The sequence below is a fragment of the Arvicola amphibius genome, chromosome 8 (assembly GCF_903992535.2).
Source record: "Arvicola amphibius chromosome 8, mArvAmp1.2, whole genome shotgun sequence".
NCBI lineage: Eukaryota > Metazoa > Chordata > Mammalia > Rodentia > Cricetidae > Arvicola > Arvicola amphibius.
Window position 1 is genome coordinate 54,290,712 of NC_052054.1, and position 22,737 is coordinate 54,313,448.

The window sequence follows — 22,737 nt, forward strand, 5'->3', positions numbered from 1 at the left end:
ACATGGCAATATCCTGTAATAAGAGTTATGTGACTACAATCTATCTCTCAATGTATTCTAATTGCTCATTGTATTATAGTGATATTTTCAGAATGTGGGTAACTGATTTCCCCCAAAGCAAAACCATAGTTAAGCAGGGAGGGGGCCTGCAGGGATGTGTAGATGCATTTATATCTGCATCATCCCTGCCTACCGTGTGAGAGCACACCACTATGCCACTATGTAAATTTTAGCATTTGCCTTGAAGATCATTACCTCTCCTTTTTCTCACCCATGAGTCTGGGGAGCACCGATCTCCTCCCTGTCAGCCCCCCCTCCCCCAGACCCATAAGCTTGCTCATGGGCTCATCTCTAGCTGTGGCAAGAGAGAGACAGACTTTGAAGTAGCAAAGACAGAGCATTCCCAAAGGAAGCTCTTTCCCAAGGTTGCATTTTGTCCCATCATCAAAGACCTGCCTAAGGCAGGTACACGCTGTCATTTTCACAGATGTCTTCGGGGAAATCTCTTTTTTAATCTAAGACAATAAGTATTCAATGGAGGGGAATGGCCACATGTGATGGAAAAGTCAAAAATAAGAGGCTGGGTGTTCAGTCTCAGTCCATGCAGCAACCACCTCTTGGTGCAGAGGACCTCAAGGGGTCACTCAGTAGAGATTAGGATCCTGGAGCCAGACAGGAGGGCATTTCTGGTAGAGAGCTAGCAAAGTAGAGGGGGCGTAGATGGAGGGGGTTTCTGTCCCTCCTGGTCCCGCAGTCGTTCATCCCAAATAAACACACAGGCTTATATTAATTATAAACTGTTTGGCCTATTGGTCAGGCTTATTACTAACTAGCTCTTGCAACCCTTAATTCTTGTCTATGTTTAGCCACGTGGCTTGGTACATTTTCTCAGTAAGGCATCCTCATCTTGCTTCCTCTGTGTGTGACTTGTGACTGATCCCGCAGCAAGAGGCTACATTCCTCTTCCCACGCCCATTTTCCAAGCTCAGGCCATCAGCTCTCAGAGAGTAAATCCAGACAGCTCACTGTCACAGGCACCAGGGGACACGGCTTAGGCAGACAGCTCCCTTTTGTAAGGAATGAAATGGAGGCATCAGGCCCAGGCTAGTACCCAAGATCTCTAGAATGTTGTCTTCTGTAAGGATGTCCCTTGAAGTGTAAGACTGGTTATGGCGCGGTGTTGAAATAAAAAGGAGTGGGTACCCAAAACTAGGCGGAGCCAAGGCCAGCCAGTCATGGGCCTTCATTACCTCAGAGTCATCTTCTAAGGAGCAGATCCTAGGCCAATGGGCCCTGTCAGCAGAACTGGAGTTACAGGGAAGTTTCCAGGCTGGCCAACAGGACTGAAGGAGAGTTGGGTACAGCTGAGCAGCTGCCCAGCCAGTCAACTCTGAGTACGTGTATGGGGCATCTGTTTCTCGTGTTACCAACTCCTCTGGTGTTTTCAAATTCTGCAGGGTTTGAAACTCTTCCGCACACATTTGCTCTTCTTGCATTATGACGTCTTCCTTCTTAACCTCTGACATAGACGGCCTTTGATTTTCTATCCCTCTAACTGCTCTACCGTTCACTACCGTTTGTTCATGGCTGGGGCAGGGAGTTCCTGGGCAGCAGGAAGGAGAATAGATTCAGTCAAAGGTAGATGAGTCTGGCTGCTTCCGCAGCACTCCTCCGTCCTCAGCACGAGGCTTGTCAGTTTCCAGGGCCTCTGCCTCCCCGACAGCAGAGCAAGGGTGCTATTTCTGTGGGCAAGGAGGCACCACGGTCCCGCGGTCTCCCTCTACTTCCTAGGCACATCCAGAAGCTTCCTGTCCAACAGATTCAAGCAGCAAGCCTGTGCACTCCTGCACACTTAGGCTGTCAGAAGGCGGTCGCCTTTCCCTGTGAGCTCTCCTTCTCCTTGGTTCTGATGTGGAGAACAGCACAGACAAGTCCTTTCTGCTCTGGGTTCAATTCCTGTTTCCTCTTCACAATGTATCGCACTGATCCTTCTTTATTTAATCTAGAGACAAGTACATATTAGTGCTTAATCAGTGGAACAGACGGCTATAAACAAGTGCCCCCCCCACTTAATAAAACCAGCTAAAACAAATGATACTTTATTCTGTCCACTTTTCAATGATGTTAAAATCACTACAGTCATATCCGGGTGCAGCTTCTCGAGTTCTGCCTGCTGAAGGGAACTTACTGCCTCCACACATGACGCATCTGGCTGCTGTATCGCTGCTCAAGCACAAGCCGTTGCATCTTTCTTCTCTGTCCTTTAGTAACCCTCCACCCTTACCCTCCAAACTGCCCTTGTCTCCGCACTAATCAGATGTTCAGGCTAACCCCGACCCTTCTTTGTCCCTGAAATAGGAAATCAGCTGTCTCTAAGGCTTGTGAGGATAAACTATTTATCCTAAAAATCAAATATGGAGAACAGTATCACAGAGTAAAATTTAATGCTAGAGATGAATAGATATAAATATTGGCTTTGGCTTCTGGTAGCTAAATTTTGCCAGAATTGGGAAAAGTGTGTATATTAAAAGAACTCATTTCTCAACTTAACAGACTCAATTATTGTCTTATTCCTTGTTTTTTTTTAAAAAGGTTTATTTTATTTTTAATTGTGTGTACATGTGTGTGTCCACGCGCACACGAAAGAAGTATGTGTCCTGAGATGCCTCTCCTGCTCTATTGCCCCCATTCTTGTAATATGCAATTGTTTCAGGCTTTCGTTTATTTAGTTTTGTTTTTACAGCACCAAGTATGGAACCCAGGGCCTCGTAGGTATGAGCATTGTTCCGTATGAGCATTCCTTCATCGAGATACTTCTTCACCCCGATGTGAAGGCTTTGTTCATCTTCAACGTGTTTTCTTTTAAATTGGACACATTTTATCCAAATAGATACGTTTTACCCAAACCTTGCTAATGTAGATATGCACTGCCAGTCACCTGTGCCAGGTGCACTCTGCAGGTGCAATACTGAGCCAGATGCTTCAGGGCAGAGGGATATGTGGGACAAGGGCTCTGGCCTCCAGGATGCGCGGACATCACTTACATACATGAAACATGAGGAAGCTGTGAGAATCAGATTACTGCTAGTCAGACAATGGGGGAGGGTGATGGAGTTGAGAGACTAGCGCAGGGGAGAAAATGTCTCTGAAGCCTGAGCTCTTGGGCCACCTTTAAGGATGACTGGATTCAGACAGGTGCCAAAGTGAGTCTGTATCATCAGAAATCACCTCCTGTACAGCCCCTGTACAGGAATAGCCTGAGGGCTATTAGGGCATTAGGTGTTTATAGGTTGCATATGAAAGACATTGGATCACAGCAAATTAAGCATGGAGCCCCAGAGCAAGATGGAAAGGGATTTCTGTAATGTTCTGAAAGGCTAGTAAGAAAGACCATTATACTGGGGTCAGACTCATTCCTCGTAGTTAACAGAAGGAAAAGATTTAAGAGCCCAGCAGAGACTCAAGACCCTGTACCTGCCATCTCTTGGTGCTTTCAGAAACCACAGAAAGCCATGGATCTTCCTCCTTGTCTTATTTATCAACATTTCCTTCATACACCCCCAGATATCCCTGCCCAGCTCCCATTTCCACTCCTCCTGACCCTCTGATGTCATGTTCTGATCTCCCGTTTCCATCCCTTCCGACTCTGCGAGCAGAACTGATTTCTTCCATCCTTGAGGCTCTAGCAGTTCACATAGCGTATACTATTTGTGCACATTCTTCTTCTCTTTCTTTCCACTCTTTTACAGGCTGTGGCTATCTTACAATAGTTCTGTTCCCTTTTCTAGAATATTCCCTGTGTCTTGAAGGGGCTGATATAGATCCCACATTTAGGACTGAGTCCACAATAGCCTTTAATCCTTAGCATTTTGACCAGTTATGAGGCTCTGTGTTAACCGTTACTCATGCAAAAAGAGGCTTCTCTGACCAGGGCTGAGGGTGAAAGCCACTAACCGTCCTGGGAGTCCCAGCCGTGGACTGCCTACTGCAGATATCCTTCTAGTTGGGATATGCCTGGTGCAATAGTGGCTTGATTGTGGGAGGACAACCAATATCTTCTGATTGGAGTTGAGGCTGGCTTCTCCGGGGGAATATGTGTCTGACCCTGTAAAACTGGTCAGGCCTATGGCTAAGCAGATCACAGGCTCCAGGGAAACCCACTCCTCGTGTTTTCTGAGTGTGGACACGTAGTCAAACCCTCTTCTGACTACTTGTACCCCAGCAGAGTAGTGTTGCTCTCAGCCTTGGTCAAAGCAACTTCTTTTAACTGCTTTTGTTTGGGATATTAAGGCAATGTTCAGTGGAGCTGAGTGGCTGAGGATACAAACAGCATTGTTAGAAAACAAAGGAAGTGAACGGCTATTTAGAGAGAGTGACTGTATCAGAAAGAGCACTCAGAATGAAACTCATTCATACCCTGTCTATTTTTCTATTTATATATTTGTCTCTGATTAAAACTTCAAACAATTTAAAATGGCACACAAAAGGAAGTAAAAAACCACACTTCAGTTTCTTTCTTCCCAAGGACAGCCACCTCCCACCTTTTGAGACTTTTCTTTCTCAGACCTTGCCTATTTATAAAGCCCTGCAGATTCTCACGTAAAACTATACAGACATTGTAGACATGCCCCTCTCTCTCTCTCTGTCTCTCTCTCTCTCTCTCTCTCTTTCTCTCTCTCTCTCACACACACACACACACACACACACGCTTAAGACCACAAAATATTCCATCTCATGAGTCTGAAGTAATATACAAATCAAGGCTGTTTTTAGGGTGTCTTGATAGTTTACAGCACTTCACCATTAGAAATACATTTGCAAATAAACCTGGCCATATATTTTTGGACTTTCTTCAGATTTTTTTCTTAGTAAATTTTAAGTATACTATTTTCATTATGATTTTTGTTCATTCTTGGTTTTCTTTTCTTTTTATGTTTTGTTTGTTTGCTTTTTAAAGATAGGGTCCTACTACATAGCCCTGGCTGTCCTGAAACTCACTAGGTAGACTAGTCTAATGTTGAACTCACAGAGATCCATCTGCTTCTGCCTTCCAAGTGCTTGAATTAAAGGCATGCATCATTACACCCAACTATTCTTTTTTTTAAATGATTTTTATTGAGCTCTACATTTTTCTCTGCTTCCCTACCTGCCTTTCCCCTCCCTTCAACCCCTCCCAAGGTTCCCATGCTCCCAATTTACTCAGGAGATCTTGTCTTTTTCTACTTTCTACTTTCCATGTAGATTAGATCTATGTAAGTCTCTCTTACTGTCCTCATTATTGTCTAAGTTCTCTGGGATTATGGTTTGTAGGCTGGTTTTCTTTGCTTTATGTTTAAAAATATCTATGAGTGAGTACATGTGATAATTGTCTTTCTGTGTCTGGGTTATCTCACTCAACATAATGTTTTCTAGCTCCATACATTTGCCTGCAAATTTCAAGATGTCGTTATTTTTTTCTGCTGTGTAGTACTCCATTGTGTAAATGTACCACATTTTCCTTATCCATTCTTTGGTCTAGGGGAATTTAGGTTGTTTCCAGGTTCTGGCTATGACAAACACTGCTGCTATGAACATAGTTGAGCACATGTCCTTGTGGCATGATTGATCATGCTTTGGATATATACACAAAAGTGGTATTACTGGGTCTTGAGGAAGGTTGTTTTCTAATTTTCTAAGAAATCACCACACTAACATTCAAAGGGGTTGTGCCAGCTTTCATTCCCACCAGCAATGCAGAAGTGTTCCCTTTTCCTCACAACCTCTCCAGCATAAGTTGTCATCAGTGTTTTTGATCCTGGCCATTCTTACAGGTGTAAGATGGAATCTCAGAGTTGTTTTGATTTGCATTTCTCTGATGACTAAGGATGTTGAACATTTCCTTAAGTGTCTTTCAGCCATTTTATATTCTTTTGTTAAGAGTTCTCTGTTTAGGTCTGTACTCCACTTTTTTTATTGGATTATGTGTTCTTTTGGTGACCAATCATCTCTTGAGTTCTTCGTATACTTTGGAGATCAGACTTCTGTCTGATGTCACTCAACTATTCTTATTTTGCTTAAGGCACAGAGCGACTCTTCCTTCTAGATGACAGCCTTTTATTACATATCTCAATGTTGAGCCTTTATTTAAGCATGATATCATTTCACTGTCTGTCTTCCAGAGTTCTGCTCTCCGTAACAGGACTTCATGATCTTGCTATCACTGCTTTCCAAAGCTGAGGCCCTTCCTCATCTTTGGTGTTATTATTTTAGATTCATTCTCTCTCTCTCTCTTTTTCAATCCATACCTTAGTTTTGGAAAGGGAGATTTGGGGCACCTGAGTTCCCTATCCCCCACTTTTCTAAAGCATCTGGCCTGTTATTAAAAGAGAATGTGCTTTACTAGTGATTCTCCAAGATCTAAGGTTACCCTACAGAGACATTCAGAGGAGCCTCGATGGTTCCGATAAATTCATTTATTATTCAGGTAAGTCACCTTGTTACTTAACTTTGAATTTGTCTGTCACAAACGTGGGTGAACCCATCCCTGATCAGCAGGTAAAGTGAGCAATCATTTAGGCATGGCAGGTCGAGGGAACTTTGGCTCTTCTTACCTCTGGCTTTCTCTCCCCTCCCTGTGGCACCCACCACTCCATCAACAATGGCTCCTCTTGTTGATTAGCATCTCGTGTATTAGACTAGTTATTTTATTTGGCTGGGCTCTCACATCGCCCAAGACTGGTGCTTCTGTGGAAGATAGGAAGTGGAATGCACGGGAGGCATGGGTTTTCCTCATTAAAAAGAAGGCAGATGTCAGAGGAAAGAAATTTGTTGAACTGATAGGTTCATTTTTTTCTAGGGAAGATTTTTGTTAAATCAAACAATTTAGGGAAAGTTAAGTTTAATTTTTATATGTCAAAGACTCTTTTTAGATCTACTGTTTTTTGAAACTTTGTTTCTAGTTCATATTCTTTTAAACTTCATTTTCTATTAAAATTATTGCATTTTATTTATTTATTAAGTGTGTGTGTGTGTGTGTGCATGCGTGCGTGCATGCGTGCGTGTGTGCGTGTGTGTGTGTGTGTGTGTGTGCATGTGCACATGCTTGGGCCTGTGTGTTTACAGAGGAGTGTGGAGGCTGGATATTAACCTTCATGCTCTTTCTTAGATGCTGTCCACCTTAATTATGAGACAGGATCTCTCTATGGGACCTGGGGCTTGCCAGTTAGGTTAGGCTGGCAACTAGTGAGCCAGCCGGGTAGATCCACTGTTTCTGCCTTCCCAGTGCTAGGATTACCAGCACGGCTACTATGCCCGTCTGTCTTGTTCTGGGCATGGAACCAGATCCTTACCTTGCAAGATGCATACTTTCTCAACTGGGCTTTCTCCTCCATCCTTAACCATAGATTTTCTCATGCTTTCCTTTGGCACGGATGCTCCAGACAGATTGTTAATCTCCATACTACAAGCCAAGTAGGATAGGCATGTCAGTACGCAGCTGTAATCCCAGCACTCAGGAGACAGAGGCAGAAGGGACATGAGTTTGAGGACAGCTTGGGCTGCAGAGAAAGACCTTGTCTCTTGAAACCAAAGCTAAACAAACAAAATTAAACTTTGAAAATAAAGGCAAAGTAGAAAGGTGCAGAAATACCTTCTACGATAAGAAAAATGTCTGTTTCTAAACTCTTAAAACTCATAAGGAAGGAGCAGAAACTTGGTAACGGCAGGTCAAGTGAGACTGACTTCTGCCTCGCCAGATCTCATTGGTTCTTGTTGGCCCGTCAGTGCTTTCGGCCACCTTTGTACCAGTGAACACTTTTGTCCCTGCCAAGGAGCATAAATGCCAAATCCAGAAATAGATTATGTTATGAATTCCTCTACAGTAATCACAATTCATTGACTCTAAGATGGAGTCAATTACAAGATGTGTCATTATCTTATGCTTTACTAAGAATTTATAAGACACCCCCTACTGCCATGGAATTCTGATCTTCTTGAAGTGCTGTAGGGACAACTTTATTCCAGGAATGCTAATACGTTGAAAAAAAAGTCTCTTAAATCAGTAAGATGGGGGTATTTTTCTCAATATACAGAAACAAAAAAACCCAATACCTTCTTTGCTGTAAATTATTTTTTTAATTTGAACGATGTGTTCATATATGTATCTGGATGAGGATTTATGTTTCTGAGTACAGTGCCTGCAAGAGCCAGAAGAGGCCTGGGGAGTTATAGGCAGGTGTGGTCTGCAGGAGGTGGGCGTTGTGGGGAAAGAGCTTGTTTCCTTATCTGAAACACTCAACAGCGTGTGAGATAAGAATATCTCTACTTTAGAATTCCATTTATCAAGCTGGAAGAGCCGCTCGCTGGTAAAGTGCCTGCATGGTGTGTACAGGACTGCACGTTTAATCCCCCATCCTGGAAACATCTATCCACCAAATATGGTATTTCCAAAAAACAAAGCTTCCCCTATTGTGTTTTAAAAAAAATTTCTAGTGTTTTACTTTTTATTCCCCAAGTAAAGCAATCAAGTCCCTGCGTTGCTAACCCCACCAAGGCATGGCGAAGCTTCTGTCCTAACACCCACAGATTTGTCAGCAAAAGCTTCTCATTTCCACTGGAAGGCTCACTATACTGTAGAAGTGGATTTCACCACCTAACATTGCCTCTGAGTTAAAGTCTAAAGCTCTGCCCCACTCAACACATTCCTGACCATGCCAGAATATCTGACCTCCGAGTTTCCAATTCCTCTGTTCTCTGGTCAAGGTTGATCAGCGACCCGTGGCTTCAAGACAAATGAAATTGTACCTGAGCAGTTTGTGAGTAATACTGTCGGCTGTGTACAAAGGGCTATGTGTTGTGAACAGTTGCCCACGGTCTGGCCATCTTATTCTAGGTGACCTTTAGGAGGCCTCCTTCCATTTATTCTACCTTGTAAATTTCGGCATAATTGAGATCATCTTTATGTATCACCTATGTGCGTGATGCTTCCTTCACCCAACATCGTGTTATGCAAAATACGCTGCTAAAGGCTTTAAGCCAGTTGACAGTGTTAGTCTGCAGATGTATTCGCTGTTCCTTTATGCACTGTTATTTGGGTTGTATCTATTTTATTTCAGCAGTTCTAAATACTGTCAGAATGAACATTTCTGTGTGCAAACCCTTAAAGGATGTCATGCTTTAATGAAAGTAACTTGTATTGTTAAATTTCTTTCAAGAGAAAAGGAGGTGAAGACAATTTGTAATTGAACCAAAGAATGAAGGTTAAATATGGCAGGGAATGGATGACTTTATGAATATAATGATATTAAATATAATATATTATATTGATTTATTTAACATTAATCATTATAAAGATAGAAATGTTATGTATAGTATTTAAATACTATTGTAATACTACTTTGTTAGTCCAAAATTGAATTAAGACATGAAAACATTCGGTTGCTGATGACAGTATCGGGTGTGTCTGGATCCAGGGATCTATTGTCTTCTGCAGTATTGCAGCCTAGTGGTGCCTGTCTTTCTTCCATGCATCCTTGACTTGCTCCCATAAGTGGTAGGTATGCACAGATAGGGCTATGTGCTTTGAAAACCAAACAGACATTCCTGTTTTTGTTTTTGCTTTCTCTCTGGACTAATTCCCAGGACCTCTCTTGCACGTGCGCTTTGCCTCCTCATTCAGTAAGACTGGCACCAGCAGAGATGCAGACACAGAAGGTCCCAGGGAGGAAGCGTGGCCGGCCTCCCCTTCACTCCACACCAGTGCAGATGGCAGTCCATAATCTTTATTCTGCATCTGCTGGCTCTGTACCAGCAGTGACGATCCCGAAGAAGAGAGGGCGGAAACCCAGGTACAAGGTATGCATCCACCATCTCCTTCTCTTTGGTCATCTTAGGCTGGGACACTGGGGGCCTGGGCAGAGCCCTGATGTAAAAGGTTATGGAAGGCAGGAGCCTGGGTAAAGACAGGCTAGGAAATAAGTCTCTCAGTGCGGCATGTGACAGACAAGGTCTCATCGATTATGACAGCACAGCACACAATGCATGCTCTTGTGTGCTCTTTTCTTTTTTTTTTTTTCTTTTTGGTAACAAGTGGAGAAAGCAAATCACACCGGAAGGGGAAGCTATAAGGCAAGCAGATTTTAGGCTGTTGCTAAACATGCGTTACTAAACTTACGTCTACATGAGAGTTCCAAACACTGACCTGTCCCCTGTCTATATGCACCAGGGTGGTTCCCAAAGCCACTTCTAGAACTTATTTCCCCTCTGTCTTTGCAGAAGCCAATGCTATTCCTGAGACATTTAAAGTAAGGCTGTGAGCAGGCCAATGTCAGAGGATGCAGAAAAGGCTGCCCAGACAGAGGCTTAGCAAAGGATGCTAGGGTGTCCGTTATCATTTCCTACTTTAAAAAGATACTGCTGTCCAGTTTGGCTGCAAAGAGGCAGATCTGTGGCCATTGGGATCCTGAGATTATCATAAGAACTAACAATATGGTGAGGCTGTGATGGTCAGCAGGTCTGATGACATGATCCCAGTCTGTAGTGTGGAGCTGCGGGCCGCCTTCCCGCCGCCCCAGCTCCCGGCCACCGGCTAGCTTTACCCGAAATAATTACACGGAAACTGTATTCTTTTAAATACTGCCTGGCCCATTAATTTCAGACTCTTATTCACATCTTGCTTTAACCCATTTCTAATAATCTGTGTAGCACCACAAAGTGGTGCCTTACCAGGAAGTTTCTAGCGTACATCCATCTTGGGCTGGAGCTTCATTGCGTCTGGCTTCTCTCTCTTGGGAGAGGCACAGCGGTCTGCCTAACTTAAGAGAGGCGTGGCATCTGACTGATCCTTCTACCTCACTTCCTCTTCCTGTTCTGTCTACTCCACCCACCTAAGGGGTGGTCTATCAAATGGGCCAGGCAGTTTCTTTATTAGCCAATGAAATCAACTCAAACAGAAGACTCTCCCACATCACCAGTCCTATAACCCAGCCCAAACCCAGCAGCCAGCCCCTGTGCTATGACAGATCATGAAGGGACGGGCTACTGGAGGGAAGCAGAGAAGAGTGTTGGACTTGTCCTCTGCAGGTCTTTGGGCTTTCTGGGAAGAGCGCTAGTAGCTGTCTTCCACCTATTTCTCTTGAAACAAAAGCTGGCGTTTCTATCCTGAGGCCCAGATACTGCAACCAAAATGCAAATTGGTAATTAACTCCCAAGCATTTGGAAAATGTGTGGAAATTTATTCCAGGTCAGCAGAAAGGGCTTGTAGAAGAACGGGAAATGAACTCAACCTTTATCCCTTCCCTCTTCTCAGTCCTTCCAAACGCCAGAAAGAGGGGGATAGACAGTCATAGGGGAAAGGCTGGCTATTTATAATTACGTGAGGTTTATTTGCTTTAGCTTTTTTGAGATTTTATTTATGTTTATTTAATATGTATGAGTGTTCACCTGAATGCCTGTGCACTGTGTGTGTGCCAGGCCTGAAGAAGCCAGAAGAGGGCGCTGGATTCCCTGGGACTGACGTTGCAGACAGTGGGGAAGTGCCCTGTGGTTGGGAACTGACCTTGGTCCTCTGCAAGAGCAGCCAGTGCTCTTAATGGCTGAGCATCTTTCCAGCCCCTTATTGTCTTTGCTTATGCATATGTGGAGGGGATTGTCTGTGTGTGGGTATGCGCGTGTGAATGCAGGTGCCCACAGAAGCCAGAGGCATGGGCTTCTTCTGACTTCTGAACTTGAGTTCCAGGTAGTCGTGAGCCACCTCATTTAAGTGCTAGAAACAGAATTTGGGTCCTATGTGAGAGCAGTGTGTTCCCTGGACTGCTGAGCCGCCTCTCTAGCCCACAGTATTTAAAATTGTTGTTCCAGACAGGATTTCTCTGTGGAGTCCTGTTTTTCCTGGACCACACTCTATAGACCAGGCTGGCCTTGAACTCAGAGAGAACCACCTGCCTCTGCTTCCAGAGTGCTGGGATTGTAGGTGCACTCCACTGTTGCCCATCTTAAAATAGATTTTAAAACTCTTCTTAACCAAAAAAAGTCAAAGTCTTCTGTCTATCCGGGTATTTTCTGACAGAACCCTCTTTCATCCGCGGCAATGTTGGCTTTGGATTTGTATGTCTGCTCTCAGAAGCTGGTTGGGATACCTGTGCTTGCCTGTTACCTGCTCAGGAACCTGTGCCATTGCTGGAGTCTGGGAATTGCATTGGGAGGGCTGGAACAGGGCAGACATTCTGTTTCACAGAGCCAGGGAGCAAGCCCAAGCTCTAAGGGAGCATACTTAAGCTTCGTTGGCCTTCTTCCTGGTCCCCTGGGGACGATGTCCCAAGAACGAAAATTACAAACAGACACGGAATTTCTTGGGCCAAGAAAAATGGCCATTCACCCCATTGAACAAAACTGATTTACTTTGCAAGTTTTCTTCCTCTTAAAAGGGGAACACCCTGACTCTCAGGGACACCCCGATACCCAGGGATACCCAGGACACAGCTTAGGTTTGCTGACTGACACACAAACCCTGCTCAAAGCAAGCATGTCCCTTTCCCAAGAATTTCTTTTGCAGGGACAAGAGGCTGTAGTTCTGTTTTGAGTCTACTTCCCAGACAGTTAGGAAAAGGCATGGGCTTTATCTCAGGCCACACATCCCCAAACAACACCCCAAGCCTTAAGCTGGTGTCCTAGAATACTTCCAAAACAGGTGTCAGTCTGTTTGACCCTGTCACCTGTCCATGGTGGCACAGGAAGAGCCACGTGACGCTTTCACGAAGCTGAAGCGATTTCCTCAAAAGATTACCCTTTATTCTAAAATCCATGCTGGTGAGAGAAGACTATTATCAGTACTGACAAGTGCTGGGGATTTAAAATCTTCTCAGTCGGCAAAATTAAGTTGGTACCTGGCCCCCTAGTTTACTTTGGCGATTTCCCAGTTCCTGACACCCATTTTACTGCTGATGACAGGACTCTAATTGTGGAAGAGCCAGCAAGCAAATTGTACAGTCTCACCTCACTTACCAAATGGCCACTAATTCGGCAATTAAGTATCTGGGACACAGTAGGGGAGCCAGAAGTTGTTTTTTCCTTTTTTTTTTTTTTTTTTTTTTTTAAAAAAAAAAAAAGCCTGACTAAGCAAAGGAAGGTCTAACTTGGTACAACCTTAAAGAGCTTGTATTTTATTACTAAGAAAATGGGTCTGAGAGTTGGACACAGTGGCACAGGTTTGTATTCCAAGTTGTCTGGAGACAGAAGGATTCTTTGAATCCAGGGACTTGAGACAAGGCAACCAAGTAGTACCCTGTCTCAGATGAATAAACAGATAAATAAATCGCTGACATTAAAGAAGGAAGTGGATGTGTCGGAACGAGGAAGGGCTCCAGAGGGAGCATGGGGAAGGGAGGGCAAGAGGGGTGAATAGGATCAAAATGAATTACAGACAAGTATGCAATTGCTAAAGAATCAACAAAAACTACCTTTAAAAGGAAGGAAGGAAATTCTCCCGTACCCTCCATCAAAGGCTGTTTACATTGACTGTAAACGCTCCCTCCAAGTTCAGTTCTAGTACTTTCTACCATCAGACACAAAGCAGAGGCAGTTGGCGTGGGAAGATACTGAAGAGGTGGCAAGAACAGTTTCTACAATCTGATAATGTATTAATGCAACGGACACCACTCGCACGACTACAGAAAGGCAGTATCATTAATGACATAGTAGTGATCACTGGTATCAGGGACAGTGATCAACGTTAGTAGCGATAGTGACCAATAAGGCTTTGAATTCCTAGGCTGTCTCTTTCTTCTGACTGTCCTGGGCCTGTGCCTGCTGATGCCACCCCAGCAACTCTGCCAGGTGCCTCTGTTCCTGCATGGATAGCAGCTCTCTCTGGCCTGAGAACCACACAGGCGTCTCTCTTCCAGACTTGAGCCTCATTGACAGTGGGGCATTTGATGGCTTCTGAGATTCAGGCTAACATGGGCAAGTTGCAGGCAGAAAAGGAAGGGCCAAGCTGGAGGGCAGATGTCAGTCGTCTGGAGTCCAGAGTCCACGCTCCATCCCAGGGCCCCTCTATCTGAGCTTCCAGCCGCCTCGGGCCTCCTGCTGCCTTATTACTGGGGCCTGCTCACCACGGAGCCTTGCTGTCCACCGTCACCTTGACAAAGAAAGCAGATCACCTGTTAACAAGATAGGTTCTAGAAAGCCACACTCAGCCACGATGACAGCCTTCTTTGTTCCTAAAGGAATATTTACCTCTTAGCATCTTGGTCAGGTTCTCAGTTCAGTAACTCCTAAGATTAGCAGGCAAATTTCCCTCATATTTCGTGACTAGAGAGCACCTTGATCTTTGTAAGGGGCTGGGAAGGGGCTGCATGAAGGTTAAAGCCGAGCTTCTGTTCTGTAGACGCACTGAGTTTCATATCTTCAAACAGTGATTCCACCATCCTCTTTGTCAAGGCTGTGTTCAGAAACGAACAAGCAAACAACAACAGCATTATAGTTTTGTGTCATTCACCATGGGACAGCCACAATGTGTGACGCACTTTGAAGTTAAAAATCAACATTTTAAAGTATGCTTTGGCCACTTTCTTAGGTCTGTAAATCAATACAATAAACCAGTCTAATTTGTAACATTTGTAACGTTACAAGATACCCCCTCTCACCCCCTGCTGTCAGCTCTGACCTACCAACAAATGCACCTGAGCCCAGAGCAGGGACAAGCGGCCCAGCAGCCCACCCTGAGCCGTACAGACGCAAAGTGAGCCAGTCGGAGTGGGAGGAGTTCTGAGTACTCAGTACTTTTAAGATGTACTTAATTCAACTGTGCATCTGTGCACCTCAAACTTTAAACATGGCTGTGTTTAACTTCTGTCCTAGTTAGGGTTCCCATTGCTCTGAAGAGACACCATGACCACGGCAACTCATATAAAAGAAATCCTTTAACCAGGGCTGGTTTACAGTTCAGAGGTTTAGTACATTATCATCATGGTGGCTGTCGTGGTGCTGAAGAAGGAGCTGAGGGCTCTACATCTGGATCCACAGGCAGCAGGAAGAGAGAAAGCGCGCAACACTGGGCCTGACTGGGCCTGACTCGAGCATTTGAAACCTCAAAGCCCACTCCTTCCTCCAATAAGGCCACACCTCCTAATAGTACCACTCCCCATGAGTGGGGGGGGGCGTTTTCGTTCAAATCACCACAACTATCAACTTGCAGTATTTCTAAAGATTGTATTGTCATTTCTGTTTTTTTAGCAATGACATTTTATTCCAGGAAATTTATCAATTATTTTTTTACATATCCACTTCTTTCAGCACATTCTTTTTGATGATTATTAATCAAGAGAGGAAATGACCTGCCTTACATACTAAGATTTTCATGTCCTTTCCCTCCTGAACAGTTTTAAAGTCTATTTCAGAAGTCACTGAATCTCAGTATAAGGAATAAGATTCAAAATTATTGTTGATTAATTAACAATTAATTTGCAAATTCAAATATTTAATAAACACCTAGATAATGTCTATTAATCTATAAAATTCAGAATTTCTACAGAAAGAAGCATATTGCTGCTATGGGACTTTTACTTCTGGATGGAAAAGAACTTCCATATTTACCAGTGTGGGAAACAGCCAAGAGAGGTCAGCAGGGAAGGGCAAAGTTCTCTCGTGTGCTACAGAGATGCCTGGGCAGAAATCTGGGTTAAGAGTTATGACCACACTGAAAAACAAAACAAAAGCAACAACAAGAAAGGAAAACATTGTTTGGTTTCACTGTGCATGAGAGAAAGGCAAACAAACCCACACTACACAGCAGAAAAAAATAATGACATTTTGAAATTTGCAGGCAAATGGATGGATCTAGAAAACATCATATTGAGTGAGGTACTGTCATTTCTTGGGGACTAATGTGAGTGAGCCTGGCACCCCACACCTGCAGTTCTGCTGGGTGCCAGATGCCTGCAGGCATGTTCCAGTGTCTCCTTTCTAAGCAACAAGGCTGGTCATTTTGACCGTGGCTACTGAAGCATAAAACCTGACTCCCTTGAAACGCATAGTTTCTACTGAAATTTATTATGTCACAGAGTATGGGGGTGGTGAGGCCCATGGACACAGCCAGTTTCTGATCCCACATTTTCCAGTCTTGGTGTTTTGTCCTATAGTCCTCCTCCTCCTCCTCCTCCTCCTTCTCTCTCTCTCTCCTTCTCTCTCTGTCTCTCTCTGTCTCTCTGTCTCTGTCTGTGTGTGATGGTCTCTGTCTCTGTCTGTCTCTGTCTCTGTCTGTCTGTCTCTGTCTCTCTGTCTCTGTCTCTGTCTGTCTCTGTCTCTGTCTGTCTCTGTCTGTCTCTGTCTGTCTCTGTCTCTGTCTGTCTCTGTCTGTCTCTGTCTCTGTCTGTCTCTGTCTCTGTCTCTGTCTGTCTCTGTCTCTGTCTCTGTCTGTCTCTGTCTCTGTCTGTCTCTGTCTCTCTCTGTCTGTCTGTCTCTCTCCTCTCTCTGTCTCTCTCTCTGTCTCTGTCTCTCTCTCTGTCTCTGTGTGTGACGGTCTCTGTCTGTCTGTCTCTGTCTCTGTCTGTCTCTGTCTCTGTCTCTCTGTCTGTCTGTCTCTCTCCTCTCTTTGTCTCTCTCTTTCTCTGTCTCTCTCTCTCTCTCCTCTCCCTGTATCATTCTTCACTGCTTTCTTCTTGGTGTCAGGAGATGACATCTCTCTTCCCCACCCCAGGAAGAATCTCAACTCGGAGCTGGCAGGAGAAACCCCAGCCTTACCCCTTACCCATTTGTGTCTCTGAAAGGTATGGCCCTCCCACTCCCTGCTGATTTCACCCTGATGCCTGTAGTATGTTGTAATTACACAGCTTTATTTCCTTGGTAAGTGCTGAGGCAAAGCTTGTTCAATTAGGATGCCCGATTTGGTGAAAGCCAAGGTACAACAATACAGCCCCTCTGCCTCTTGGGGGCTGATGTTCTTCCAGATGTGAAAAGGCAACTGTGGGTCCAGCAGGCTCACCCCCAGGAATGGAATCACATATATGTCTTATTGGAATCATTTTGCATTTTACCAGGCAAGTTTTTAGAATACAGTCTGAAGTTAAACACGGTGAATGATCCAATTTCTCTAGCTGTACTTTCCGATGGCCTCCCCTTACAACCCTGAGGGAGTTTTGAATGTACAAAGAATGTGCATGCCAGGATGAAAGAAATGGGTCCTTAAGGAACGTGGGGGCAGGAACGCAGATGAAGCTATCCTTCTTGCTCTGGGTACTCCGGAACAGCCACCAGCAGCAGTGCCCTGGATGAGGTGTCACTGTCCTGTGTGACCGAGGTTTTGAACTTCAGGAAAAGGCACCAGCTACAGACGTATCAGGGCTGTTGAAGGCCAAGGCTTAGTCCAGCATGCCAGGCAGGGATCTCGGCAGCAGGTCTTGGGCTCTTCCCCTCGGGTGCCGCCAGGAAGAGGCCCTCTTTACCCCGCTACGTCATCACCCCACTCACCGTTCAACAGATTCTGCGTTTAATATTTGCAGTAGGTTCTCTACTTTGTACTAGAGATGCTCAGCCCCCCAGCTCCTAACTCCCCCACTGTTAGCATCTTACACGACAAAGCAATTGTCACAAACAGCAAACTGATAATCTATTGTCATAAGTCAAGCCCACACTTCATTCTAATTGTATGAACGTTTCTCTAATCTGTTCTGGGTCCCATCCAGCACAACCTCACATTCAGTCATTTTGTTTTCTAAAGCTCCTCTGTCTCTGGAAGTTGCTTAGCTTTCCCTTATTTTTTGATGGTGAACGGCTTTGAGGAGTTTCATAGGTTACACCGTTGTGATCTCTAGTGCTTCCCCCAGATGTTAGACTGGGTGTGTGGGGACCACAGAGGTACGGTGACATCTCTGTCTAACCATATCAGAAGCACAGGCTGTCTGTACCACTGCTGATGTGGCTTTGTATCCTGTGGCTGAGGTGACATGTATCAGGTGTCCCCTCTGTTTCCACACGGCAGTATTTAGAAGGAATTCCTCATGCCCAGCCCATCCTTGAAGACCAGGGAGTTGTGCTCGCCTCCTAGAGAGGACTGGAGGTTTGCTCATGAGAGATTTATTTGTTCCTCTACTTGTCTAATTTGTCAGTCATTTACTTAAGGCAGATGGACTTGTGGACATTTATTATGTATATAATTTGTGCTATAATAAGGCACTACACTGTTGCTCACAGTGGTCCAGACTCATCCACTGGAAGTTCTTTCAGTGGACACCTTGCTCCTTAAGATACTCCGGTCACTAGTGGTTTTGCTGATGTCTTGTTACCTCTTGGCATTTCAAGATGCTTCTAGCTTATTCTGTATACTCTCTGTCTTAGGAAATGGACCATCCATTTCTGTTAGAATTCCCCAGTCTTTTTATTAAGAAGGACATTAGAAATCAATATATGAACATTACACTTTATTTTGTCTATTAAAACAACCAAATAAACAAATCAATATTTTAAACCATTGAAAGCAAGAACAGCAAAGACAAATTACCCCTCCCGCCCCCAAGAGCAGCTTGCATTGGCTGAGAAAGAGGTCCGCATTGTGTCACAGAGGATGTGCTGCACATCCGTGTCCCTCCATTCCTGTCTAGCTGTGAGCTCTAGACATTAAATTCGGGCCCACATTCTTACAAGCTTTCCTTACTACTGAGTTCTCTCCAGCGGGCTGTTTTTAGCTCTTTAGATTAGGCAGTGAAACTTAAATTTATGAACACTGAGTCAATTTTGATTGTATTTCATTCCCTTATAAAAATCCTATTTTTAAAAAGTCATGGACTCCTATTCTAGTCTAGTTTTTATTGCTGTAACAGAAGAATGGTGGCTGCAAAATTCATAAAGGAGCGAGCCTTTCTGGTCGGGGTGTAGCCAGGTGTAGGATGGTTGCCTAGTGGGCACGATGCCCTGATTACACACACACACACACACACACACACACACACACACACAAAGAGAGAGAGAGACACACACACACAGACATAGACACACACACATGCATATACACATACACACACACAGAGAGATACACAGAGACACACAGACGCACACACACATGCACAACCACCACCACCCCACAGAGATAAAGAAGTTTAACTAGCTCACAGTCCTGGAGGCACAAGCACATGTTGAGGCCTCCAGGCAGAAGATATGCTGGTGTGAGCAGACGTGGTGGGGCCCATGAGTCACCTGGGGAAATAGGAACTTGGTCAGGGGTGGGCAGTAACTTTCTTTGTTCTTGTTTTTCGTTCTTGTTGTTTGGGGTCTCTTTATGTAGCCCTGGATGGTGATGGATTAAAGGTATATACTCTCATACCTGGTCAGTCTCCCCACTTTTTTTTGATTTTTCGAGACAGGGTTTCTCTGTGGTTTTGGAGCCTGTCCTGGAACTAGCTCTTGTAGACCAGGCTGGTCTCGAACTCACAGAGATCCGCCTGCCTCTGCCTCCCGAGTGCTAGGATTAAAGGCGTGCGCCACCACCGCCCGGCCAGTCTCCCCACTTTTAAAACAACCTGCTCTTATGGAGGCTAACTGACTTCAGGAGCCAAAATCAATTCTTTCCCAAGGTGATCCCCCCCTCCAATGGCCTAACCATCTCTTAATGTATTGAGGGCCAGGCCCCTAGCATATAAGCCCCTGGGGACATATCCACAGTTCTATCCACTGCTTACAGAAGATTCCTGTTTTGTTTTAAAACCCCAGCATCTGTAGAGGCTGGTGTCTTAGTCAGTGTCCTATTGCTGTGAAGAGACACCATAACCACAGCAACTCTTATAACGGAAAACACTTAATTAGGGCTGGCTTACAGTTTCAGAAGTTTAGTCCATTATCAGCATGGCAGGAAGCATGGCTGCATGCAGAGAGACATGGTGCTGGAGAAGTAGCTGAAAGTTTTATATTTGGACCCACAGGCAGCAGGCAGAGAGAGACTGGGCCTTTGAAAACTTCAAGCGATCTTCAGTGACACTTTTTCCAGCAAGACCACATCTCCTAATCCTTTCAAATAGTGCCCCTTCCTATCCTTTCAAATAGTGCCCCCCCATCCTTTCAAATAGTGCCCCTCCCTAATAACCAAGCATTCAAATCTATGAGAGCCATTCTCACTCAAACCACCACAGAGGGTAAATAAGGAAGTTTTCAATGCAGGGTTTCTCTGTGTAGCCCTGGCTGTCCTGGAACTCACTCTGTAGACCAGGCTGGCTTGAACTCAGAGATCCACCTGCCTCTGCCTCTTCAGTGCTGGGATTAAAGTTGTAAGCCACCACTGCATGGCTGAGGAAGCTTTTCTTTTCTTGCAACCATCTGACTCGTCTGATCTCTGTGATTGCTTTTTTTAGACAGAAATGATGAGTAGAAATGACAGCTAATTGTAGTACCATGACTTTTTTAAAAACATGTTCAGTGGTTAAACCCAACATTAATAACTATAACAGAAAACAAGCATGAGATGTTAGGGTTGTTATGTAGTTCATGAGACTGAGATTTCAGTAATCATTATCATCACGATTATCACCATCATCGCCATCATCAGCATCATCATCATTAGGTCATTATCATTACCACCATGGTCGCATCAGCATCATCAACACCACCATCACCACCAGTCATTCTAGGGAAGTGATGGAGGAGAGTTATCTGTCTATGTTACTTTCACTGGTTAATTAATAAAGAAAACTGCCTTGGCCCTTTAAGAGACAGAAAATTAGGTAGGTGGAGTAGACAGAACAGAATTCTGGGAAAGAGAGGGGAGACGCTTCAGGCAGTCTCCATGCTTCTCCTCTCCGAGATGGATGCAGGTTAAGATCTCTCCTGGTAAGCCACCCCTCGTGGTGCTATATAAATTACTAAATATGGGTTAAAGCAAGATATGAGGATCAACCAATAGGAAGCTGCAGATGACGGGCCAGGGGCCAGGGGCCAGGGGCCAGGCAGTATTTAAATGAATACAGTTTCCGTGTAATTATTTTGGGCAAAGCTAGCCCGGTGGCAGGACACAGCCCGCCGCTTCCTTCTACAGGGAAGGAACAAGCATACCTTCATGTTGATTTACTTGAAGGGCACAGGCAAATCACAATTTTCCAATATTATACTCTTGATGGGTAGAATTTTTGTTGTCATTCATGTAAACTATCATATCATCAGCAAATAGCAGGAGTTTGACTTCAGGATGTAAAGCTCTCAGCTACTGCTCTAATACCATGTCAGCCTGCTTTCTGCCATGATGATCATGGACTAACTCTCTAAACTTGTAAGCAAGCCCTCAATTAGGTGCTTTATTTGATAAGAGTTGCCTTGGTCATGTCGTCTCTTCCCAGTAGAGCAGTGGCTACGACAATGACTCTTTCTCCATCACTATTATTAGTCCATCCTAAAAGTCTAGAAGAAAGCTAGATGTAGACGCATGTGTATTAGCAATGGAACAGAGCACCTGGCCGTCCAAAGTGTCCTTGTAGATCTGTAGAGATCACCCACCTGGGGGCTCTTAAGGATTGTAGACTCCTACCCGAGAACTCAGAATCAAAACCTGCATTTTTATGAGAACCACAAGAGGTTGCTTGAAAAAGTTGGAAACCTTGGGGATTGAGCACTTGCTCTTGAATGGTGTGTACACACTGAAACATTTTGAAACTTTGGAAATTCCTGATGCCTAGGGCCCAGCTCTTGTAAATTGATTTGATTCTCCTGACGTGGGTCCCCACAGAAGTCACCGGTGATTTATGCCACCTTCAAACTGTACCTACCCTCTGTCCCCATGTACCCCTACAGCTTTCCATTACTCTGACCCAACCTAGTGCCAGGTGTGAAGTGGCCTATTGACCCGTTATCATTGACTGGCCTTTGCCAATTCCATTAGCGCAAATTCCATCTCCTTTAGTGTTGTTCCAGGGGAGACCTTCATTGTGGTGGCTGCCCATTCCTGCCCCATCCAGATTGTGTCTGACAGTCTGCCATAGGATGTCACCCTTGAACAGCTAGTCAGCAACCTGGAGAATGCTTAGCATGCGGTGAGCTCATCAGAGGGCAAAGAGAGCCTGATGGTCCATCTCTTGGTGGATACAGTGGAAGCCCCATGGCCAGGATCTACAGAGCACAGAGGTGTGAGCAGGGCACTGCCCTAGATCTGCATCCTGTTCTCAGGGGCATCCTGGGGTTTAACCATTCATGCCTCCGTTTGTTCCGACACCCACTACCTGGTACTGTCATTTCCTGGATAGTACCAAGGTAAGGGTGAAGAACAGAGCTATCTTCTGGCTATAACCTAATTACAAATTTTGCACGTGAACTTGAATCCGAAGCTCCTTTCCCAAAGCTGAGCAGGAAAAAGGTGCAGACGTGAGAAAGAGTGCTGAGAATTAGCAGACACCCAGGAAAGACCGGGGTGGTGTGGAGAGCATTTCCAGATGTTCACTGCTTACGTAGACTCTCTTGCAGATCAAGCCCCCGGTGCTCATGACTCCCTTGGCTCTATCACCTCCACGGAGTACCCCAGAACCCGACCTCAGCTCTATCCCTCAGGATGCAGCCACCATCCCCAGCTTGGTGGTTCCACAGGCTCTCACAGGTATGTCAATAGAGTGGACTCCAAGGTGGAAGTGGTTTTCTAGTACCAGGGTGTCTTTTCATCTAACAGTTCCTTTATAAGTCTAAGAATTTCTCGGAGATATTTTACTGGGTGTGGCAGTGCACACCTTTAATCCCAGCACCCGGCACTGGAAGCAGAGGCAGGTTGATCTCTGGGTTCGAGGTCAGCCTGGTCTACAAAGT

At 44.8% G+C, this 22,737-nt stretch overlaps 1 protein-coding gene across 2 annotated transcripts in view; it reads left to right on the forward strand.

Moving 5' to 3' along the window:
* Window positions 1-9,645: 9,645 nt before the first annotated feature.
* Scml4 (Scm polycomb group protein like 4) overlaps window positions 9,646-22,737 on the forward strand; it is a 42,355-nt gene continuing 29,263 nt past the window's right edge. Inside the window, exons 1-2 of one of the 2 annotated variants that reach the window (XM_038340529.1) lie at window positions 9,646-9,831; window positions 22,405-22,534. In XM_038340529.1, coding sequence (XP_038196457.1) covers window positions 9,676-9,831; window positions 22,405-22,534 — 286 coding nt within the window. In that variant the 5' untranslated portion in view covers window positions 9,646-9,675. The remainder of the gene's footprint in view (window positions 9,832-22,404; window positions 22,535-22,737) is intronic. The other variant, XM_038340532.1, reaches the window with a different exon arrangement.